General features: G+C 45.2%; 2 protein-coding genes across 2 annotated transcripts in view; both read right to left on the bottom strand.

The window, feature by feature from the left end:
• The window catches only part of col6a3 (collagen, type VI, alpha 3), a 31,201-nt gene extending 15,517 nt beyond the window's left edge, over positions 1 to 15,684 (bottom strand). Inside the window, exons 1-16 of the mRNA XM_034693670.1 lie at positions 15,317 to 15,684; positions 14,458 to 15,057; positions 13,601 to 14,194; positions 12,745 to 13,344; positions 11,887 to 12,480; positions 11,030 to 11,629; positions 10,173 to 10,766; positions 9,315 to 9,914; positions 8,458 to 9,051; positions 7,600 to 8,199; positions 6,748 to 7,341; positions 4,460 to 5,065; positions 3,633 to 4,256; positions 2,071 to 2,667; positions 1,244 to 1,855; positions 775 to 1,109 (exon numbers count right to left, since the gene is read on the bottom strand). Of these exons, the coding sequence (XP_034549561.1) occupies positions 775 to 1,109; positions 1,244 to 1,855; positions 2,071 to 2,667; positions 3,633 to 4,256; positions 4,460 to 5,065; positions 6,748 to 7,341; positions 7,600 to 8,199; positions 8,458 to 9,051; positions 9,315 to 9,914; positions 10,173 to 10,766; positions 11,030 to 11,629; positions 11,887 to 12,480; positions 12,745 to 13,344; positions 13,601 to 14,194; positions 14,458 to 15,057; positions 15,317 to 15,575 (9,003 nt within the window). The 5' untranslated portion in view covers positions 15,576 to 15,684. The remainder of the gene's footprint in view (positions 1 to 774; positions 1,110 to 1,243; positions 1,856 to 2,070; positions 2,668 to 3,632; positions 4,257 to 4,459; positions 5,066 to 6,747; positions 7,342 to 7,599; positions 8,200 to 8,457; positions 9,052 to 9,314; positions 9,915 to 10,172; positions 10,767 to 11,029; positions 11,630 to 11,886; positions 12,481 to 12,744; positions 13,345 to 13,600; positions 14,195 to 14,457; positions 15,058 to 15,316) is intronic.
• Positions 15,685 to 15,730: 46 nt separating this feature from the next.
• On the bottom strand, positions 15,731 to 20,741 carry LOC117820270 (collagen alpha-3(VI) chain). The gene is given in 8 exon segments (XM_034693994.1): positions 15,731 to 15,909; positions 16,174 to 16,773; positions 17,031 to 17,373; positions 17,375 to 17,625; positions 17,889 to 18,488; positions 18,747 to 19,340; positions 19,599 to 20,198; positions 20,457 to 20,741. Coding segments are annotated over 8 exon segments (3,426 nt in total). The 5' UTR covers positions 20,716 to 20,741.
• Positions 20,742 to 21,042: the final 301 nt, after the last annotated feature.

Here is a 21,042-nt window from a genome sequence, read left to right as displayed (position 1 = left end):
TTCACCAATCAGTGATTTCATGATTTGAGCAAAACTTGTGTCCCTCTTGCATACTTTTGATGTGATTATTTGAACAAGCTGCTCAGGACAGTCTGCTATCTCGTCCTGAAATAACTCCAACAGATGTTGATTGCTTGTGAAACGTGAAAAAGCATAACACCATCTCTTTTCATCAGATACTTAATAAAAGTAACAAATAAAATTATGTTTTGATTTAACGCTGCTCAATCAAATGGAGCGACGCCTGCGAGCTAGTTCAGGCAGACAACTCGAGCTGCAATGCCATACACGTCACATGTCCCACTCTCTTATCCATCATCCAATCCTGCCCTCTGCCTCTCAAATTGGCGGTCTATTTAAACTGGGGAAAAAATCTCCCATCTCTCCCTCTGCCTGTCAACGACTCTGCTGCTGCATGCCATTGCTGATATTTTCTTCTTCCCCGCCGCCTCCCCAGCTTCCACCTGCAGGCTCCGGGGGTGTTTAGTATGTTTGCTCATCACTCCTCAAAGTCTGCATGTAAACTTATCTGCAGGGAGTGATGAGGCTGGAGCCTGGGCGCCAAACATGAATATGTATTTGCTGCTACAATAAACAATTTAAACGTGAGTTGTCTGACTGAACTGACATTTTTGACACAACATAGATGAAAGTGTAAGTGTAAATTTGGACCCTACAACACAATTTTCATAAGAGAGGAAATATAAATCCCACGATTAATATCCCCCTGTATCTACTCAGGATATCTTTAGTTTCAACTTTTCAGTAACCCACCTTGACAACATCATCCTGTCTTGCTTTGAACCTTTTGTTGTAAGCTGCTATTGTCCTGCCATTAAAGACAAATGGTCCACGGCTACGCAAGTCTTTGAAGTCACTGAAGAGCTTAGCTGCATTGTCCGTGAAGTCCAGCTGGACGGGCTCAGAGGCAGAGTCCATGGCCAGCATACCAACTTGCACAGAGGGAGCCTGCCCAGATGAACAACTTATCGCAGCCATTTTGGAAATTCTCTGCAGGATAGCATCCACCTTGCTCTGGAGGTTAGTCTGAGTACTGAAGATGTTCTGGCCAGAGACGTCAAAGCCCACCAACACCTCTATATTACAGGCTGTAAAATGGAGAACAGTTTTATTTCATGAACTTTTGTAAACCACATAAAGCATATGAAATCAGTTATTCTTCTTTTTTATTCTTAATGGGAGAAAGCTTGAGAGTAAGGTCTAATTTATCAGTGTCTTTTACCTCTTGGAGCTTCATCTACACCAACACATAGCTTCCCCTTCACTTCATCATCCAGAGTCTCTAGGATTTGCTCATTGAGCTCTGAGAGTTCCTGGAAGGTGCTTGATCGAGCAACAGTGGTAGGCTCACTAGCAAGGTCTTCTAATTCAGTCACAGAATCTCCCACTCCTACAGCAAAGATCCTCACACCTTTTTTCTTCAGACCAAGGGCTGCTGTTTTGCCGTCATCAGCAGAGCGACCTCCATTGATAACCATCAGGATCTGAGGAGTGCCCTCTTCTTTCCGACTGCCCTTCTCTTTCGTAAAGAACACATTTTGAGCGTGACGAATGGCTGCACCAGTGTTGATTTTCTGTCCACCTTTATACTCAGTTCGGCTGATGGCATCTATGATGTCTTGTCTGTTTTTGTGCGTGTTGAGGTAGAAGACGTCTGTCACATCTGCAGCGTAATGCGCCAGACCAATACGCAGGTTGTCTCTTTCATTGAAGAACAGATCCACTAGGTTGCCGATAAACTGAATCACTTCGTTGAAGTTGTTCCTTCCCAAATTAATGGAGCCATCCACTAAAAACACAATGTCTGCCTTCTTGGGAGGAGGCAGGCCCAGTGCTTTAAGAAAGATGATGAGACATTGAAACCGTTAGGGCAGAAGGGTGAGATAAGGAGATAAAGTTGATCATAAGATTTTTCATGCTTCCTAATAATTATGATAATACATTTTATTTATAGGCGCCTTTCAAAACACTCAAGGTCCCCTTACAATACCATGACTAGGGTTACTGTGTTAATTATTTGGAAACTGTCAACAATTTTGCACTACTCACCAGGATCCTCATAATCAGTTGGTTGTTCCTCAGGGAGACTACCTCTCAATCTGGTTATAAACCTGTCCTTAATTGCTGGCAGTCCAGGGAATGTTGGGACCTGAAGAACATCATCTGGGGTTGTTGCAATTTGCGTTAACTGCCTTGTGTTAGCGCCACCGGCGCCAACACCAATGCAGTTGACCCGAGAGCCCTTGAGCAGAGGTCCGTAAATAGAAACATCTTGGGGAGATCGTGCACCCGAGAGAACCACAAGATGCTGGGATGCTTCAGACAGACGTACGCCTGCTGAGGGCTTCAACTCATTCTGTATGACATACTTAATAGCATCAGCCAGATCTGATGATCGGCCGCCCATCTGGCGGAGTCTTTGGATGGCAGAGATAACAGATGGCTTGCTGTTGTGGGAGTTGAGGGAGAATTCTGTTTTAACACCATCTGCATACTGGACAACAGCCACCCGCACTTGATCAGGACGCACGTCGAGTTGTCTGACAATGGTGAGGATGAAGTCACGGATATGAGCCATGCCATCACCCGTGGTGTCTGAGCCATCAATAAGGAAGACAATGTCCTTTTTCCCAAGATCTAAAGTGTCTGCAATTGTGGGACATAAAAGAAAAGGAGGATATACTTTATTTACAGTACATATAAGAAAATGGTTGATGCATCTTTAATTTTTATGCACCACTATTACAGAGCTCCAATATAGGATTTGGTTCTGTGGCTTTGGAGTAGTGGACACATACATCATATGTGATATAATCAGATACTGATATTTGATAGCTTTTTTGTGATGCCATGTGCTGATCAGTAAAAAATATTGTTTTTTTTAAGTAAGACATAAAATATCTTAAGAGTTCTTGTTGGAAGTTACGTGTGAAAAAAACTATTTTAACTTCTTAAGCTTTGAACATGTCTATCATTTAATTTCCGTGGTATGTGTTACATTACGAAATGGTATTGTGGATGCTGGATGTTGTCTTTCAAATTCATGAAATCAATCATACCATAAATAAGGTATATGTTTACTGTGAAGTAGCCATAATAGAATAACATAAAGTAAAACAACTATCTTATCATTACATTTTATAATTTATGACTTTTCAAAACTACTATGTACTTATCAATATCTTACTAGAAAATCTGCCACCATTTTTGTTTGTTTGTTTTGGAGAAAGTTGCAAAGTTAGCAAGAAAAAATGTAGTTTTTATAGGTTTCCAGTAGTTCCTTCAGTTTCTCTTGTTTACAACAAACTAAATGTTATAAACTTTGTATCACAATTAAGGAAGTGAAATTTGCTCTGTTAAGATTAAAGTTTCAAATATTGCTACCAGAGGTTGCTTATGACACAAATATTGCTTCCCTTCTAACTCAAAGTATCAACATACAGCAGCAACCACTGAGTTTATGTACCCATGAACCAACAGTGTGCCATAATTGTATTCAGGTTTTGAGCAATATATGCTTAAAAGCACTGATGCAAGCGTTAAGCCATCTTTTCTTTGAAAACACATCACTTTAATGTAACTAAATTTTGAATATTGATAGTATTTCTTACCCAAGAGAACAGTGGGGGGAACATAACTATTGATGATATCAGCTGTTGATATTGTTTTGACTGAATCGATCAGCTGGGACTCCACTGCTGGAAGCTGCTGGAAATTGTCCACTCTATACACAAGCTCAGGCTTCAGGGAAATCTGTCTCAGTTCATTAGGGTCAGCATTCCTTGAACCAATGGCAACAGGTGCAACTTGGCTCTTCTTAAGTTGGTCAGCTGCAGATGCAACATCATCTGAAGACTTGCCACCTGTAACTAGGATGAGGAACTGAGGCACACCGTCCTCAATACGGCTTCCTGCTGACCTCTGGAAGATGGTTTTGCCGACATATTCAAGAGCACGGCCTGTATTTAGACGGTTTCCACCTATGCTCTTCAGATTTGCCACTGCCCGGCGCACCTCATCTTTTGTGGAGAAATTATTCAGAAGAAATTCTAGTTTTGGTTCATCACTGTGCTGTACCACTGAAATTCGGACCCTATCCAATCCTACATCCAGCTTTTCCACAACTCTTCCTATCATTGCTTGGATCGCAGGGAACTCATTTCGCACAGCATTTGTACCGTCAATGAGGAATACAACATCCCTTTTTTCTCCTTCTCTGGGTACTGGTGTGATTTCTGCTCGAAAGACAAAAGGCACAGTAACAAAGTGTGATTACAGACAACAGTTCTACATAGAGATAGAGGAAATGCAACATTTCTAATTTTTTAAAACCAGACTTAGAACTTTCCAAATGCATTTAACACATGCTGAGGTAATACAAGTGAGTGAATTAGAATGTGCTTTGGCTGTAAAACATATTTTAGACAAAATAAATTACCCTCGAAGGTTAATACTGGACGCATCCTGGCGATATCATCATCTGACAACTCAGTGAGAGTGGTGATCAAGTTATCTTGGACTGTGTACAAGCCAGGGAGGTCATCCACAGTGTAGGCGAAGTTTGGCACATATGACACCATCTGGAGCTCTGTAGGTTTAACATCCCTGGTCCCAATACTGAATGGAAGAACTCTTGATTGTTTGAGGGAGGATGCTGCCTGACCGATGTTATCTGTTGACGACCCACTGGAGACAACGATCAAAAACTGTGGCACGCCGGCGTCCTTCCTGCTACCACGTGCTGTAGTTAGCATGTCCTGACTTACAAACTGCAAGGCCTGGCCAAGGTTGCGTTGTCTTCCTCCGCGCCGCCTCATTCCCCTGACGGCATTCAAAACACCTTCTTTGGTTGTATGTGTGTTCAGATACATGTCAGCCTGGGCATTGTCAGCATACTGGACCACGCCAATCTGGATCTTATTCTCGCCAACATTGAGGTTCTCAACAATTCTGCGGATAAACTCCTGGATGATAGGAAACTCCCGTCCAACACCATCAGATCCATCAACAAGGAAAACGATATCCTTCCGGGGGCCCTGGGAAGCTGGAAGAGATAGAAAAAAAGGTATATTACTTTGTGCTAGAGATCATAACGTGAAACAAAGACTCTGGAGTAAGAGCAGCAGATACAGGAGATAGTATAGGTGTCCTGTGTGCGTGACTTTTAAGACTGTTAAATTGTTTCTTGACTTGATAACGTAAAGAAAAGTCAATCAGAAAATCTGTTGCTTAACAATAGGAATATTTTATAATTTATGGTTATTTAGAATTTTCACAATGTATGCATTTTTCTTTGTATAGAACCCAGTGTGTAAGGAAAAAGGAAGCCTGTTCCTGTTTTTGAGGAAGGATAAGAGGGGGGCTGCACATTTCAGTCATTAGTGTTCTGAACCACTGCCTTTTCTATATTAAGGTTGAATTCATTCAAAGTTATGTAGAGGACCAATCCTCCATTCATTATCATACCAATGGGAATAAATAATCAAGAGGAGACACACAAGAAACTCTTTGAAAAAAATAGACCAGTAGAAAATAAAGACAATTGAGTTTACCAGGGTCCAGGAATTCAATTTTTTTTTTTCAACACATCAGATTTGGCATGGATATAAATAAGCCATTGAAGAAAAAATATATTTGCTGGCAATGGCAAGCATTTGGATCTAAAATGCCACAAGAGCTTGTTACATATATATATATATATATATATATATATATATATATAACATATTGTAAACGCTTTGTAATATTATGAAAGTATTGGCTTTATCTCTTTTCAAAAACATTTAAAAAATGCAGGCAATGTGACCCAAATTAGAGGACACAGAATTTCCGTTAATTTCTGCCAGAAATTCAGACTTGATGAGATCTTAAAGGAAGGAAAATGAATTGCTCATAGTGGCACAGCCACTTCATTCGGGCCTAAAAAGACAATTCAATCAGTAAATGTTCAGGAAACTAAATTCAATGTGAAAATGAGAACAGGGAGTAAACTCTCCCCTTTAGCACAGAATGAAGCTGATAGTTAACACACTGTTGTCCACAGTAAGTTTCAAAATTACATTTAGAACACTGAGAGTAGAAGCTCAAACCAAATCCTTTGACATTTTTAAAAGTGTTAAAAGTAAGGGTTACAGTGCCAGTTTTTCTTATAAGACATTTTTTGGTTGGTTGTCACAGTGGGGTAGCAGTTTTTGTTTTTCAAGCAGGTATTGTAAAAACAAAAGGTAAGACATCAAATCTCTATAATCCCCAAAAAAAACATGACTCTTACATAATATTTTTCTGAGGCAATGTGTTTATGGGTGTTTGGGCACATGTGTCTGTCTTGTTGCATGTAAAAGACTATATGTCTTTTTAAAAGTGGACTAAAAGACCTGCAGAGAGACAATAAGCTTGTGGAAACACTGAAGACAAAAAAGGAAATTAAGTTGTGACGGTAAATGTTTTGAGTATATGTTTGTTAAGCCACATATATTGGTAGTTAGTAAAGAAAAAATCTAAGAAAATATTGCAGGGGAAAAGAAATATGTGAAACTATTCAACGACTTACGAGACAGATAGATAATTGAGGATCAAGAAGGTATGAGAATTAAAGAATACTAAATCTCATCAAAGAAGACACCAAAACAGAAAAGGTCCACAAAAGACATGAAAACTGACATTTGTCCAAGAAAAAATTAAATGAATTGTTCCGTTCAATGATAAGAGAATCTGTCACATTCTTACCAGTTTCTGTTGGTGTCACAGACCTGGCCCTCACTAGCGCTGTGTTCATTACAGAGGAGAGCTGCTCCTGGACACCAGGGAGGTCGGTGAAGTCAGACACTTTCAGAGCGTAACTAGGCTCATATGATATCTTCTGCAGCTCTTTACTGTCAGAGTTCCTTGTTCCAATGCCTACCACAAAGATGCCCTGCTGTTTGAGAGCAGAGGCTGGGGTGTCTACATTGTCAAAAGACCTCCCACCATTTAGCAGGATCAACATCTGTGGAACCCCTTGCAGACGCCTGCTCCCGGAGGAGCTTGTAAAGACGTTGTCCCTGACATACTGGAGGGCTGCCCCGGTGTTGAGGGGTCTACCTCCTCTATGTCTCAGCCCTCTGACAGCATCCAAAATATCCTGTTTTGTGGTGAATGTGTTCAGATAGAAATGGACCTCTGAGTCTCTGCCGTATTGGACCACAGAGACGCGGTCTTTGTCTTGTCCCACATTTAGTTTCTCCACCACTCTCTCTACAAAATCACGCATGGCAGGGAAGCCATTCCTTGTGCCATCAGAACCATCCAGAAGGAACACAATGTCCTTTTTGGCAGTGTCGACTGAGAAAAGACAGGAAGACATGACATAAGTTTTCTTGGCATAATGTACACTGCTGGGCTAAGCATCAATTGGTTGAATTTTATGCCTTGTTCATTCACCTAGCGCTGCCTAACTCAGTTCTAAAACAATGGTAGGTAGAGCACATCTGCCTCATCTGAAAATGCAGCTAAACTAAAGTCACACTAAATGTCCTTGCCTCAAAGTAGGCCAAACAAGTAAGGTGTCATGTCAGGCCAGCATGGGCCTTGTTAACATACCAGGTGCAGTTGGTGCTTCTGGTTGGACCTCAACAATCACAGCCTCCACGGAGGACTGAAGTTGCTGTTGGACATTTGGAAGGTCAGTGAATTCATTCACAGTGAGAGCATAGCTGGGATCGTAGGCTATCTTCTGCAGTTCTCTGATATCAGCGCTCCTGGTTCCAATTGCAAAGGTCAAGACACCCAGCTGTTTGAGAGCAGAGGCTGGCGCATCAACACTGTCAAAAGACCTTCCACCACTTATCGATATCAGGAGCTGTGGGACTTGTTCAGGGAGCCTGCTTCCAGCAGAGGCCGTGAAGACATTATCCCTCAAGTACTGGAGAGCTGCTCCAGTCTTAAGGGGACTTCCACCCTTGTGCCTCAACACTCTGACAGCGTCAAGGATGTCGCCTTTTGTGGTGTACGTGTTCAGATAGAATTGGACAGCTGGGTCTCTGCTGTACTGAACCACTGAGACACGGTCTGTGTTGTCATCCACACTGAGCGTCTCCACAACTCTTTGGACAAAGTCTCGCACAGCTGGGAAGCCAGTTCTAGTGCCATCAGATCCATCCAACAAGAACACAACATCTTTTCCTCCTTGCTTTCTTACCACTAGGGGACAAAACAATTCAGACATATTCAGCTTCACGTGTCAAATTTCCCATGTGAAAGCCAGATGACAAACGTTAACCTAGACTTTTTTTTATTCCAACTAACTCCTTCAGTTCTGGACCCCCTTCCCCCTTTTTTTCTAAGAGTGATGCTTGCTAACCTCAAATGTACTTGGAAGTAAAAAGGGTACAATAAAAATACTGTTCAGTTCCAATCCTACCCTGAGCTTTGAGTGTAAAAAGTCTGTCACATTCTTACCAGTTTCTGTTGGTGTCACGGGCGCGACCTTCACCAGCGCTTTGCTCATTACAGAGGAGAGCTGCTCCTGGACACCAGGGAGGTCGGTGAAGTCAGACACTTTCAGAGCGTAACTAGGCTCATATGATATCTTCTGCAGCTCTATACTGTCAGAGTTCCTTGTTCCAATGCCTACCACAAAGATGCCCTGCTGTTTGAGAGCAGATGCTGGGGTGTCTACATTGTCAAAAGACCTCCCACCATTTAGCAGGATCAACATCTGTGGAACCCCTTGCAGACGCCTGCTCCCGGAGGAGCTTGTAAAGACGTTGTCCCTGACATACTGGAGGGCTGCCCCGGTGTTGAGGGGTCTACCTCCTCTATGTCTCAGCCCTCTGACCGCATCCAAAATATCCTGTTTTGTGGTGAATGTGTTCAGATAGAAATGGACCTCTGAGTCTCTGCCGTATTGGACCACAGAGACGCGGTCTTTGTCTTGTCCCACATTCAGTTTCTCCACCTCTCTCTCTACAAAATCACGCATGGCAGGGAAGCCATTCCTTGTGCCATCAGAACCATCCAGAAGGAACACAATGTCCTTTTTGGCAGTGTCGACTGAGAAAAGACAGGAAGACATGACATAAGTTTTCTTGGCATAATGTACGCTGCTGGGCTAAGCATCAATTGGTTGAATTTTCTGCCTTATTCATTCACCTAGCGCTGCCTAACTCAGTTCTAAAACAATGGTAGGTAGAGCACATCTGCCTCATCTGACAATGCAGCTAAACTAAAGTCACACTAAATGTCCTTGCCTCAAAGTAGGCCAAACAACTAAGGTGTCATGTCGGGCCAGCAAGCGGCTGTGCTTGTTAACATACCAGGTGCAGTTGGTGCTTCTGGTTGGACCTCAACAATCACAGCCTCCATGGTGGACTGAAGTTGCTGTTGGACATTTGGAAGGTCAGTGAATTCATTCACAGTGAGAGCATAGCTGGGATCGGAGGCTATCTTCTGCAGTTCTCTGATATCAGCGCTCCTGGTTCCAATTGCAAAGGTCAAGACACCCAGCTGTTTGAGAGCAGAGGCTGGCGCATCAACACTGTCAAAAGACCTTCCACCACTTATCGATATCAGGAGCTGTGGGACTTGTTCAGGGAGCCTGCTTCCAGCAGAGGCCGTGAAGACATTATCCCTCAAGTACTGGAGAGCTGCTCCAGTCTTAAGAGGACTTCCACCCTTGTGCCTCAACACTCTGACAGCGTCAAGGATGTCGCCTTTTGTGGTGTACGTGTTCAGATAGAATTGGACAGCTGGGTCTCTGCTGTACTGAACCACTGAGACACGGTCTGTGTTGTCATCCACACTGAGCGTCTCCACAACTCTTTGGACAAAGTCTCGCACAGCTGGGAAGCCAGTTCTAGTGCCATCAGATCCATCCAACAAGAACACAACATCTTTTCCTCCTTGCTTTCTTACCACTAGGGGACAAAACAATTCAGACATATTCAGCTTCACGTGTCAAATTTCCCATGTGAAAGCCAGATGACAAACGTTAACCTAGACTTTTTTTTATTCCAACTAACTCCTTCAGTTCTGGACCCCCTTCCCCCTTTTTTTCTAAGAGTGATGCTTGCTAACCTCAAATGTACTTGGAAGTAAAAAGGGTACAATAAAAATACTGTTCAGTTCCAATCCTACCCTGAGCTTTGAGTAAAAAAAGTCTGTCACATTCTTACCAGTTTCTGTTGGTGTCACGGGCGCGACCTTCACCAGCGCTTTGCTCATTACAGAGGAGAGCTGCTCCTGGACACCAGGGAGGTCGGTGAAGTCAGACACTTTCAGAGCGTAACTAGGCTCATATGATATCTTCTGCAGCTCTATAGTGTCAGAGTCCCTTGTTCCAATGCCTACCACAAAGATGCCCTGCTGTTTGAGAGCAGAGGCTGGGGTGTCTACATTGTCAAAAGACCTCCCACCATTTAGCAGGATCAACATCTGTGGAACCCCTTGCAGACGCCTGCTCCCGGAGGAGCTTGTAAAGACGTTGTCCCTGACATACTGGAGGGCTGCCCCGGTGTTGAGGGGTCTACCTCCTCTATGTCTCAGCCCTCTGACTGCATCCAAAATATCCTGTTTTGTGGTGAATGTGTTCAGATAGAAATGGACCTCTGAGTCTCTGCCGTATTGGACCACAGAGACGCGGTCTTTGTCTTGTCCCACATTTAGTTTCTCCACCACTCTCTCTACAAAATCACGCATGGCAGGGAAACCATTCCTTGTGCCATTAGAACCATCCAGAAGGAACACAATGTCCTTTTTGGCAGTGTCGACTGAGAAAAGACAGGAAGACATGACATAAGTTTTCTTGGCATAATGTACACTGCTAGGCTAAGCATCAATTGGTTGAATTTTATGCCTTGTTCATTCACCTAGCGCTGCCTAACTCAGTTCTAAAACAATGGTAGGTAGAACACATCTGCCTCATCTGAAAATGCAGCTAAACTAAAGTCACACTAAATGTCCTTGCCTCAAAGTAGGCCAAACAAGTAAGGTGTCATGTCGGGCCAGCAAGCGGCTGTGCTTGTTAACATACCAGGTGCAGTTGGTGCTTCTGGTTGGACCTCAACAATCACAGCCTCCACGGAGGACTGAAGTTGCTGTTGGACATTTGGAAGGTCAGTGAATTCATTCACAGTGAGAGCATAGCTGGGATCGGAGGCTATCTTCTGCAGTTCTCTGATATCAGCGCTCCTGGTTCCAATTGCAAAGGTCAAGACACCCAGCTGTTTGAGAGCAGAGGCTGGCGCATCAACACTGTCAAAAGACCTTCCACCACTTATCGATATCAGGAGCTGTGGGACTTGTTCAGGGAGCCTGCTTCCAGCAGAGGCCGTGAAGACATTATCCCTCAAGTACTGGAGAGCTGCTCCAGTCTTAAGGGGACTTCCACCCTTGTGCCTCAACACTCTGACAGCGTCAAGGATGTCGCCTTTTGTGGTGTACGTGTTCAGATAGAATTGGACAGCTGGGTCTCTGCTGTACTGAACCACTGAGACACGGTCTGTGTTGTCATCCACACTGAGCGTCTCCACAACTCTTTGGACAAAGTCTCGCACAGCTGGGAAGCCAGTTCTAGTGCCATCAGATCCATCCAACAAGAACACAACATCTTTTCCTCCTTGCTTTCTTACCACTAGGGGACAAAACAATTCAGACATATTCAGCTTCACGTGTCAAATTTCCCATGTGAAAGCCAGATGACAAACGTTAACCTAGACTTTTTTTTTTTCCAACTAACTCCTTCAGTTCTGGACCCCCTTCCCCCTTTTTTTCTAAGAGTGATGCTTGCTAACCTCAAATGTACTTGGAAGTAAAAAGGGTACAATAAAAATACTGTTCAGTTCCAATCCTACCCTGAGCTTTGAGTGTAAAGGTCTGTCACATTCTTACCAGTTTCTGTTGGTGTCACGGGCGCGACCTTCACCAGCGCTTTGCTCATTACAGAGGAGAGCTGCTCCTGGACACCAGGGAGGTCGGTGAAGTCAGACACTTTCAGAGCGTAACTAGGCTCATATGATATCTTCTGCAGCTCTATACTGTCAGAGTTCCTTGTTCCAATGCCTACCACAAAGATGCCCTGCTGTTTGAGAGCAGAGGCTGGGGTGTCTACATTGTCAAAAGACCTCCCACCATTTAGCAGGATCAACATCTGTGGAACCCCTTGCAGACGCCTGCTCCCGGAGGAGCTTGTAAAGACGTTGTCCCTGACATACTGGAGGGCTGCCCCGGTGTTGAGGGGTCTACCTCCTCTATGTCTCAGCCCTCTGACAGCATCCAAAATATCCTGTTTTGTGGTGAATGTGTTCAGATAGAAATGGACCTCTGAGTCTCTGCCGTATTGGACCACAGAGACGCGGTCTTTGTCTTGTCCCACATTTAGTTTCTCCACCACTCTCTCTACAAAATCACGCATGGCAGGGAAACCAGTCCTTGTGCCATTAGAACCATCCAGAAGGAACACAATGTCCTTTTTGGCAGTGTCGACTGAGAAAAGACAGGAAAACATGACATAAGTTTTCTTGGCATAATGTACACTGCTGGGCTAAGCATCAATTGGTTGAATTTTATGCCTTCGTTCATTCACCTAGCGCTGCCTAACTCAGTTCTAAAACAATGGTAGGTAGAGCACATCTGCCTCATCTGAAAATGCAGCTAAACTAAAGTCACACTAAATGTCCTTGCCTCAAAGTAGGCCAAACAAGTAAGGTGTCATGTCAGGCCAGCAAGCGGCTGTGCTTGTTAACATACCAGGTGCAGTTGGTGCTTCTGGTTGGACCTCAACAATCACAGCCTCCACGGAGGACTGAAGTTGCTGTTGGACATTTGGAAGGTCAGTGAATTCATTCACAGTGAGAGCATAGCTGGGATCGGAGGCTATCTTCTGCAGTTCTCTGATATCAGCGCTCCTGGTTCCAATTGCAAAGGTCAAGACACCCAGCTGTTTGAGAGCAGAGGCTGGCGCATCAACACTGTCAAAAGACCTTCCACCACTTATCGATATCAGGAGCTGTGGGACTTGTTCAGGGAGCCTGCTTCCAGCAGAGGCCGTGAAGACATTATCCCTCAAGTACTGGAGAGCTGCTCCAGTCTTAAGGGGACTTCCACCCTTGTGCCTCAACACTCTGACAGCGTCAAGGATGTCGCCTTTTGTGGTGTACGTGTTCAGATAGAATTGGACAGCTGGGTCTCTGCTGTACTGAACCACTGAGACACGGTCTGTGTTGTCATCCACACTGAGCGTCTCCACAACTCTTTGGACAAAGTCTCGCACAGCTGGGAAGCCAGTTCTAGTGCCATCAGATCCATCCAACAAGAACACAACATCTTTTCCTCCTTGCTTTCTTACCACTAGGGGACAAAACAATTCAGACATATTCAGCTTCACGTGTCAAATTTCCCATGTGAAAGCCAGATGACAAACGTTAACCTAGACTTTTTTTTTTCCAACTAACTCCTTCAGTTCTGGACCCCCTTCCCCCTTTTTTTCTAAGAGTGATGCTTGCTAACCTCAAATGTACTTGGAAGTAAAAAGGGTACAATAAAAATACTGTTCAGTTCTAATCCTACCCTGAGCTTTGAGTGCAAAGGTCTGTCACATTCTTACCAGTTTCTGTTGGTGTCACGGGCGCGACCTTCACCAGCGCTTTGCTCATTACAGAGGAGAGCTGCTCCTGGACACCAGGGAGGTCGGTGAAGTCAGACACTTTCAGAGCGTAACTAGGCTCATATGATATCTTCTGCAGCTCTATACTGTCAGAGTTCCTTGTTCCAATGCCTACCACAAAGATGCCCTGCTGTTTGAGAGCAGAGGCTGGGGTGTCTACATTGTCAAAAGACCTCCCACCATTTAGCAGGATCAACATCTGTGGAACCCCTTGCAGACGCCTGCTCCCGGAGGAGCTTGTAAAGACGTTGTCCCTGACATACTGGAGGGCTGCCCCGGTGTTGAGGGGTGTGCCCCCTCTATGTCTCAGCCCTCTGACTGCATCCAAAATATCCTGTTTTGTGGTGAATGTGTTCAGATAGAAATGGACCTCTGAGTCTCTGCCGTATTGGACAACAGAGACGCGGTCTTTGTCTTGTCCCACATTCAGTTTCTCCACCTCTCTCTCTACAAAATCACGCATGGCAGTGAAACCATTCCTTGTGCCATCAGAACCATCCAGAAGGAACACAATGTCCTTTTTGGCAGTGTCGACTGAGAAAAGACAGGAAGACATGACATAAGTTTTATTGGCATAATGTACACTGCTGGGCTAAGCATCAATTGGTTGAATTTTCTGCCTCGTTCATTCACCTAGCGCTGCCTAACTCAGTTTTAAAACAATGGTAGGTAGAGCACATCTGCCTCATCTGAAAATGCAGCTAAACTAAAGTCACACTAAATGTCCTTGCCTCAAAGTAGGTCAAACAAGTAAGGTGTCATGTCAGGCCAGCATTGGGCCTTGCTTGTTAACATACCAGGTGCAGTTGGTGCTTCTGGTTGGACCTCAACAATCACAGCCTCCACGGAGGACTGAAGTTGCTGTTGGACATTTGGAAGGTCAGTGAATTCATTCACAGTGAGAGCATAGCTGGGATCGTAGGCTATCTTCTGCAGTTCTCTGATATCAGCGCTCCTGGTTCCAATTGCAAAGGTCAAGACACCCAGCTGTTTGAGAGCAGAGGCTGGCGCATCAACACTGTCAAAAGACCTTCCACCACTTATCGATATCAGGAGCTGTGGGACTTGTTCAGGGAGCCTGCTTCCAGCAGAGGCCGTGAAGACATTATCCCTCAAGTACTGGAGAGCTGCTCCAGTCTTAAGGGGACTTCCACCCTTGTGCCTCAACACTCTGACAGCGTCAAGGATGTCGCCTTTTGTGGTGTACGTGTTCAGATAGAATTGGACAGCTGGGTCTCTGCTGTACTGAACCACTGAGACACGGTCTGTGTTGTCATCCACACTGAGCGTCTCCACAACTCTTTGGACAAAGTCTCGCACAGCTGGGAAGCCAGTTCTAGTGCCATCAGATCCATCCAACAAGAACACAACATCTTTTCCTCCTTGCTTTCTTACCACTAGGGGACAAAACAATTCAGACATATTCAGCTTCACGTGTCAAATTTCCCATGTGAAAGCCAGATGACAAACGTTAACCTAGACTTTTTTTTATTCCAACTAACTCCTTCAGTTCTGGAACCCCCTTCCCCCTTTTTTTCTAAGAGTGATGCTTGCTAACCTCAAATGTACTTGGAAGTAAAAAAGGTACAATAAAAATACTGTTCAGTTCCAATTCTACCCTGAGCTTTGAGTGTAAAAAGTCTGTCACATTCTTACCAGTTTCTGTTGGTGTCACGGGCGCGACCTTCACCAGCGCTTTGCTCATTACAGAGGAGAGCTGCTCCTGGACACCAGGGAGGTCGGTGAAGTCAGACACTTTCAGAGCGTAACTAGGCTCATATGATATCTTCTGCAGCTCTATAGTGTCAGAGTTCCTTGTTCCAATGCCTACCACAAAGATGCCCTGCTGTTTGAGAGCAGAGGCTGGGGTGTCTACATTGTCAAAAGACCTCCCACCATTTAGCAGGATCAACATCTGTGGAACCCCTTGCAGACGCCTGCTCCCGGAGGAGCTTGTAAAGACGTTGTCCCTGACATACTGGAGGGCTGCCCCGGTGTTGAGGGGTCTACCTCCTCTATGTCTCAGCCCTCTGACTGCATCCAAAATATCCTGTTTTGTGGTGAATGTGTTCAGATAGAAATGGACCTCTGAGTCTCTGCCGTATTGGACCACAGAGACGCGGTCTTTGTCTTGTCCCACATTAGTTTCTCCACCACTCTCTCTACAAAATCACGCATGGCAGGGAAACCATTCCTTGTGCCATTAGAACCATCCAGAAGGAACACAATGTCCTTTTTGGCAGTGTCGACTGAGAAAAGACAGGAAGACATGACATAAGTTTTCTTGGCATAATGTACACTGCTAGGCTAAGCATCAATTGGTTGAATTTTATGCCTCGTTCATTCACCTAGCGCTGCCTAACTCAGTTCTAAAACAATGGTAGGTAGAGCACATCTGCCTCATCTGAAAATGCAGCTAAACTAAAGTCACACTAAATGTCCTTGCCTCAAAGTAGGCCAAACAAGTAAGGTGTCATGTCAAGCCATCATTGGGGCTGTGCTTGTTAACATACCAGGTGCAGTTGGTGCTTCTGGTTGGACCTCAACAATCACAGCCTCCACGGAGGACTGAAGTTGCTGTTGGACATTTGGAAGGTCAGTGAATTCATTCACAGTAAGAGCATAGCTGGGATCGTAGGCTATCTTCTGCAGTTCTCTGATATCAGCGCTCCTGGTTCCAATTGCAAAGGTCAAGACACCCAGCTGTTTGAGAGCAGAGGCTGGCGCATCAACACTGTCAAAAGACCTTCCACCACTTATCGATATCAGGAGCTGTGGGACTTGTTCAGGGAGCCTGCTTCCAGCAGAGGCCGTGAAGACATTATCCCTCAAGTACTGGAGAGCTGCTCCAGTCTTAAGGGGACTTCCACCCTTGTGCCTCAACACTCTGACAGCGTCAAGGATGTCGCCTTTTGTGGTGTACGTGTTCAGATAGAATTGGACAGCTGGGTCTCTGCTGTACTGAACCACTGAGACACGGTCTGTGTTGTCATCCACACTGAGCGTCTCCACAACTCTTTGGACAAAGTCTCGCACAGCTGGGAAGCCAGTTCTAGTGCCATCAGATCCATCCAACAAGAACACAACATCTTTTCCTCCTTGCTTTCTTACCACTAGGGGACAAAACAATTCAGACATATTCAGCTTCACGTGTCAAATTTCCCATGTGAAAGCCAGATGACAAACGTTAACCTAGACTTTTTTTTATTCCAACTAACTCCTTCAGTTCTGGACCCCCTTCCCCCTTTTTTTCTAAGAGTGATGCTTGCTAACCTCAAATGTACTTGGAAGTAAAAAGGGTACAATAAAAATACTGTTCAGTTCCAATCCTACCCTGAGCTTTGAGTGTAAAGGTCTGTCACATTCTTACCAGTTTCTGTTGGTGTCACGGGCGCGACCTTCACCAGCGCTTTGCTCATTACAGAGGAGAGCTGCTCCTGGACACCAGGGAGGTCGGTGAAGTCAGACACTTTCAGAGCGTAACTAGGCTCGTATGATATCTTCTGCAGCTCTATACTGTCAGAGTTCCTTGTTCCAATGCCTACCACAAAGATGCCCTGCTGTTTGAGAGAAGATGCTGGGGTGTCTACATTGTCAAAAGACCTCCCACCATTTAGCAGGATCAACATCTGTGGAACCCCTTGCAGACGCCTGCTCCCGGAGGAGCTTGTAAAGACGTTGTCCCTGACATACTGGAGGGCTGCCCCGGTGTTGAGGGGTGTGCCCCCCTCTATGTCTCAGCCCTCTGACAGCATCCAAAATATCCTGTTTTGTGGTGAATGTGTTCAGATAGAAATGGACCTCTGAGTCTCTGCCGTATTGGACCACAGAGACGCGGTCTTTGTCTTGTCCCACATTCAGTTTCTCCACCTCTCTCTCTACAAAATCACGCATGGCAGGGAAACCATTCCTTGTGCCATCAGAACCATCCAGAAGGAACACAATGTCCTTTTTGGCAGTGTCGACTGAGAAAAGACAGGAAGACATGACATAAGATTTCTATGCATAATGTACACTGCTGGGCTAAGCATCAATTGGTTGAATTTTATGCCTCGTTCATTCACCTAGCGCTGCCTAACTCAGTTCTAAAACAATGGTAGGTAGAGCACATCTGCCTCATCTGAAAATGCAGCTAAACTAAAGTCACACTAAATGTCCTTGCCTCAAAGTAGGCCAAACAACTAAGGTGTCATGTCGGGCCAGCAAGCGGCTGTGCTTGTTAACATACCAGGTGCAGTTGGTGCTTCTGGTTGGACCTCAACAATCACAGCCTCCACGGAGGACTGAAGTTGCTGTTGGACATTTGGAAGGTCAGTGAATTCATTCACAGTGAGAGCATAGCTGGGATCGGAGGCTATCTTCTGCAGTTCTCTGATATCAGCGCTCCTGGTTCCAATTGCAAAGGTCAAGACACCCAGCTGTTTTAGAGCAGAGGCTGGCGCATCAACACTGTCAAAAGACCTTCCACCACTTATCGATATCAGGAGCTGTGGGACTTGTTCAGGGAGCCTGCTTCCAGCAGAGGCCGTGAAGACATTATCCCTCAAGTACTGGAGAGCTGCTCCAGTCTTAAGGGGACTTCCACCCTTGTGCCTCAACACTCTGACAGCGTCAAGGATGTCGCCTTTTGTGGTGTACGTGTTCAGATAGAATTGGACAGCTGGGTCTCTGCTGTACTGAACCACTGAGACACGGTCTGTGTTGTCATCCACACTGAGCGTCTCCACAACTCTTTGGACAAAGTCTCGCACAGCTGGGAAGCCAGTTCTAGTGCCATCAGATCCATCCAACAAGAACACAACATCTTTTCCTCCTTGCTTTCTTACCACTAGGGGACAAAACAATTCAGACATATTCAGCTTCACGTGTCAAATTTCCCATGTGAAAGCCAGATGACAAACGTTAACCTAGACTTTTTTTTATTCCAACTAACTCCTTCAGTTCTGGACCCCCTTCCCCCTTTTTTTCTAAGAGTGATGCTTGCTAACCTCAAATGTACTTGGAAGTAAAAAAGGGTACAATAAAAATACTGTTCAGTTCCAATCCTACCCTGAGCTTTGAGTAAAAAAGTCTGTCACATTCTTACCAGTTTCTGTTGGTGTCACGGGCGCGACCTTCACCAGCGCTTTGCTCATTACAGAGGAGAGCTGCTCCTGGACACCAGGGAGGTCGGTGAAGTCAGACACTTTCAGAGCGTAACTAGGCTCATATGATATCTTCTGCAGCTCTATACTGTCAGAGTTCCTTGTTCCAATGCCTACCACAAAGATGCCCTGCTGTTTGAGAGCAGAGGCTGGGGTGTCTACATTGTCAAAAGACCTCCCACCATTTAGCAGGATCAACATCTGTGGAACCCCTTGCAGACGCCTGCTCCCGGAGGAGCTTGTAAAGACGTTGTCCCTGACATACTGGAGGGCTGCCCCGGTGTTGAGGGGTGTACCTCCTCTATGTCTCAGCCCTCTGACTGCATCCAAAATATCCTGTTTTGTGGTGAATGTGTTCAGATAGAAATGGACCTCTGAGTCTCTGCCGTATTGAACCAGAGAGACGCGGTCTTTGTCTTGTCCCACATTTAGTTTCTCCACCACTCTCTCTACAAAATCACGCATGGCAGGGAAACCATTCCTTGTGCCATTAGAACCATCCAGAAGGAACACAATGTCCTTTTTGGCAGTGTCGACTGAGAAAAGACAGGAAGACATGACATAAGTTTTCTTGGCATAATGTACACTGCTGGGCTAAGCATCAATTGGTTGAATTTTATGCCTTGTTCATTCACCTAGCGCTGCCTAACTCAGTTCTAAAACAATGGTAGGTAGAACACATCTGCCTCATCTGAAAATGCAGCTAAACTAAAGTCACACTAAATGTCCTTGCCTCAAAGTAGGCCAAACAAGTAAGGTGTCATGTCAGGCCAGCATGGGCCTTGTTAACATACCAGGTGCAGTTGGTGCTTCTGGTTGGACCTCAACAATCACAGCCTCCACGGAGGACTGAAGTTGCTGTTGGACATTTGGAAGGTCAGTGAATTCATTCACAGTGAGAGCATAGCTGGGATCGTAGGCTATCTTCTGCAGTTCTCTGATATCAGCGCTCCTGGTTCCAATTGCAAAGGTCAAGACACCCAGCTGTTTGAGAGCAGAGGCTGGCGCATCAACACTGTCAAAAGACCTTCCACCACTTATCGATATCAGGAGCTGTGGGACTTGTTCAGGGAGCCTGCTTCCAGCAGAGGCCGTGAAGACATTATCCCTCAAGTACTGGAGAGCTGCTCCAGTCTTAAGGGGACTTCCACCCTTGTGCCTCAACACTCTGACAGCGTCAAGGATGTCGCCTTTTGTGGTGTACGTGTTCAGATAGAATTGGACAGCTGGGTCTCTGCTGTACTGAACCACTGAGACACGGTCTGTGTTGTCATCCACACTGAGCGTCTCCACAACTCTTTGGACAAAGTCTCGCACAGCTGGGAAGCCAGTTCTAGTGCCATCAGATCCATCCAACAAGAACACAACATCTTTTCCTCCTTGCTTTCTTACCACTAGGGGACAAAACAATTCAGACATATTCAGCTTCACGTGTCAAATTTCCCATGTGAAAGCCAGATGACAAACGTTAACCTAGACTTTTTTTTATTTCAACTAACTCCTTCAGTTCTGGACCCCCTTCCCCCTTTTTTTCTAAGAGTGATGCTTGCTAACCTCAAATGTACTTGGAAGTAAAAAAGGGTACAATAAAAATACTGTTCAGTTCCAATCCTACCCTGAGCTTTGAGTAAAAAAGTCTGTCACATTCTTACCAGTTTCTGTTGGTGTCACGGGCGCGACCTTCACCAGCGCTTTGCTCATTACAGAGGAGAGCTGCTCCTGGACACCAGGGAGGTCGGTGAAGTCAGACACTTTCAGAGCGTAACTAGGCTCATATGATATCTTCTGCAGCTCTTTACTGTCAGAGTTCCTTGTTCCAATGCCTACCACAAAGATGCCCTGCTGTTTGAGAGCAGAGGCTGGGGTGTCTACATTGTCAAAAGACCTCCCACCATTTAGCAGGATCAACATCTGTGGAACCCCTTGCAGACGCCTGCTCCCGGAGGAGCTTGTAAAGACGTTGTCCCTGACATACTGGAGGGCTGCCCCGGTGTTGAGGGGTGCCTCCTCTATGTCTCAGCCCTCTGACTGCATCCAAAATATCCTGTTTTGTGGTGAATGTGTTCAGATAGAAATGGACCTCTGAGTCTCTGCCGTATTGGACCACAGAGACGCGGTCTTTGTCTTGTCCCACATTTAGTTTCTCCACCTCTCTCTCTATAAAATCACGCATGGCAGGGAAGCCATTCCTTGTGCCATCAGAACCATCCAGAAGGAACACAATGTCCTTTTGGCAGT

The sequence above is a fragment of the Notolabrus celidotus genome, chromosome 10 (assembly GCF_009762535.1).
Source record: "Notolabrus celidotus isolate fNotCel1 chromosome 10, fNotCel1.pri, whole genome shotgun sequence".
NCBI lineage: Eukaryota > Metazoa > Chordata > Actinopteri > Labriformes > Labridae > Notolabrus > Notolabrus celidotus.
Note: the sequence above shows the minus strand (reverse complement) of the source record. Positions and strands in the feature narration are given on the sequence as shown.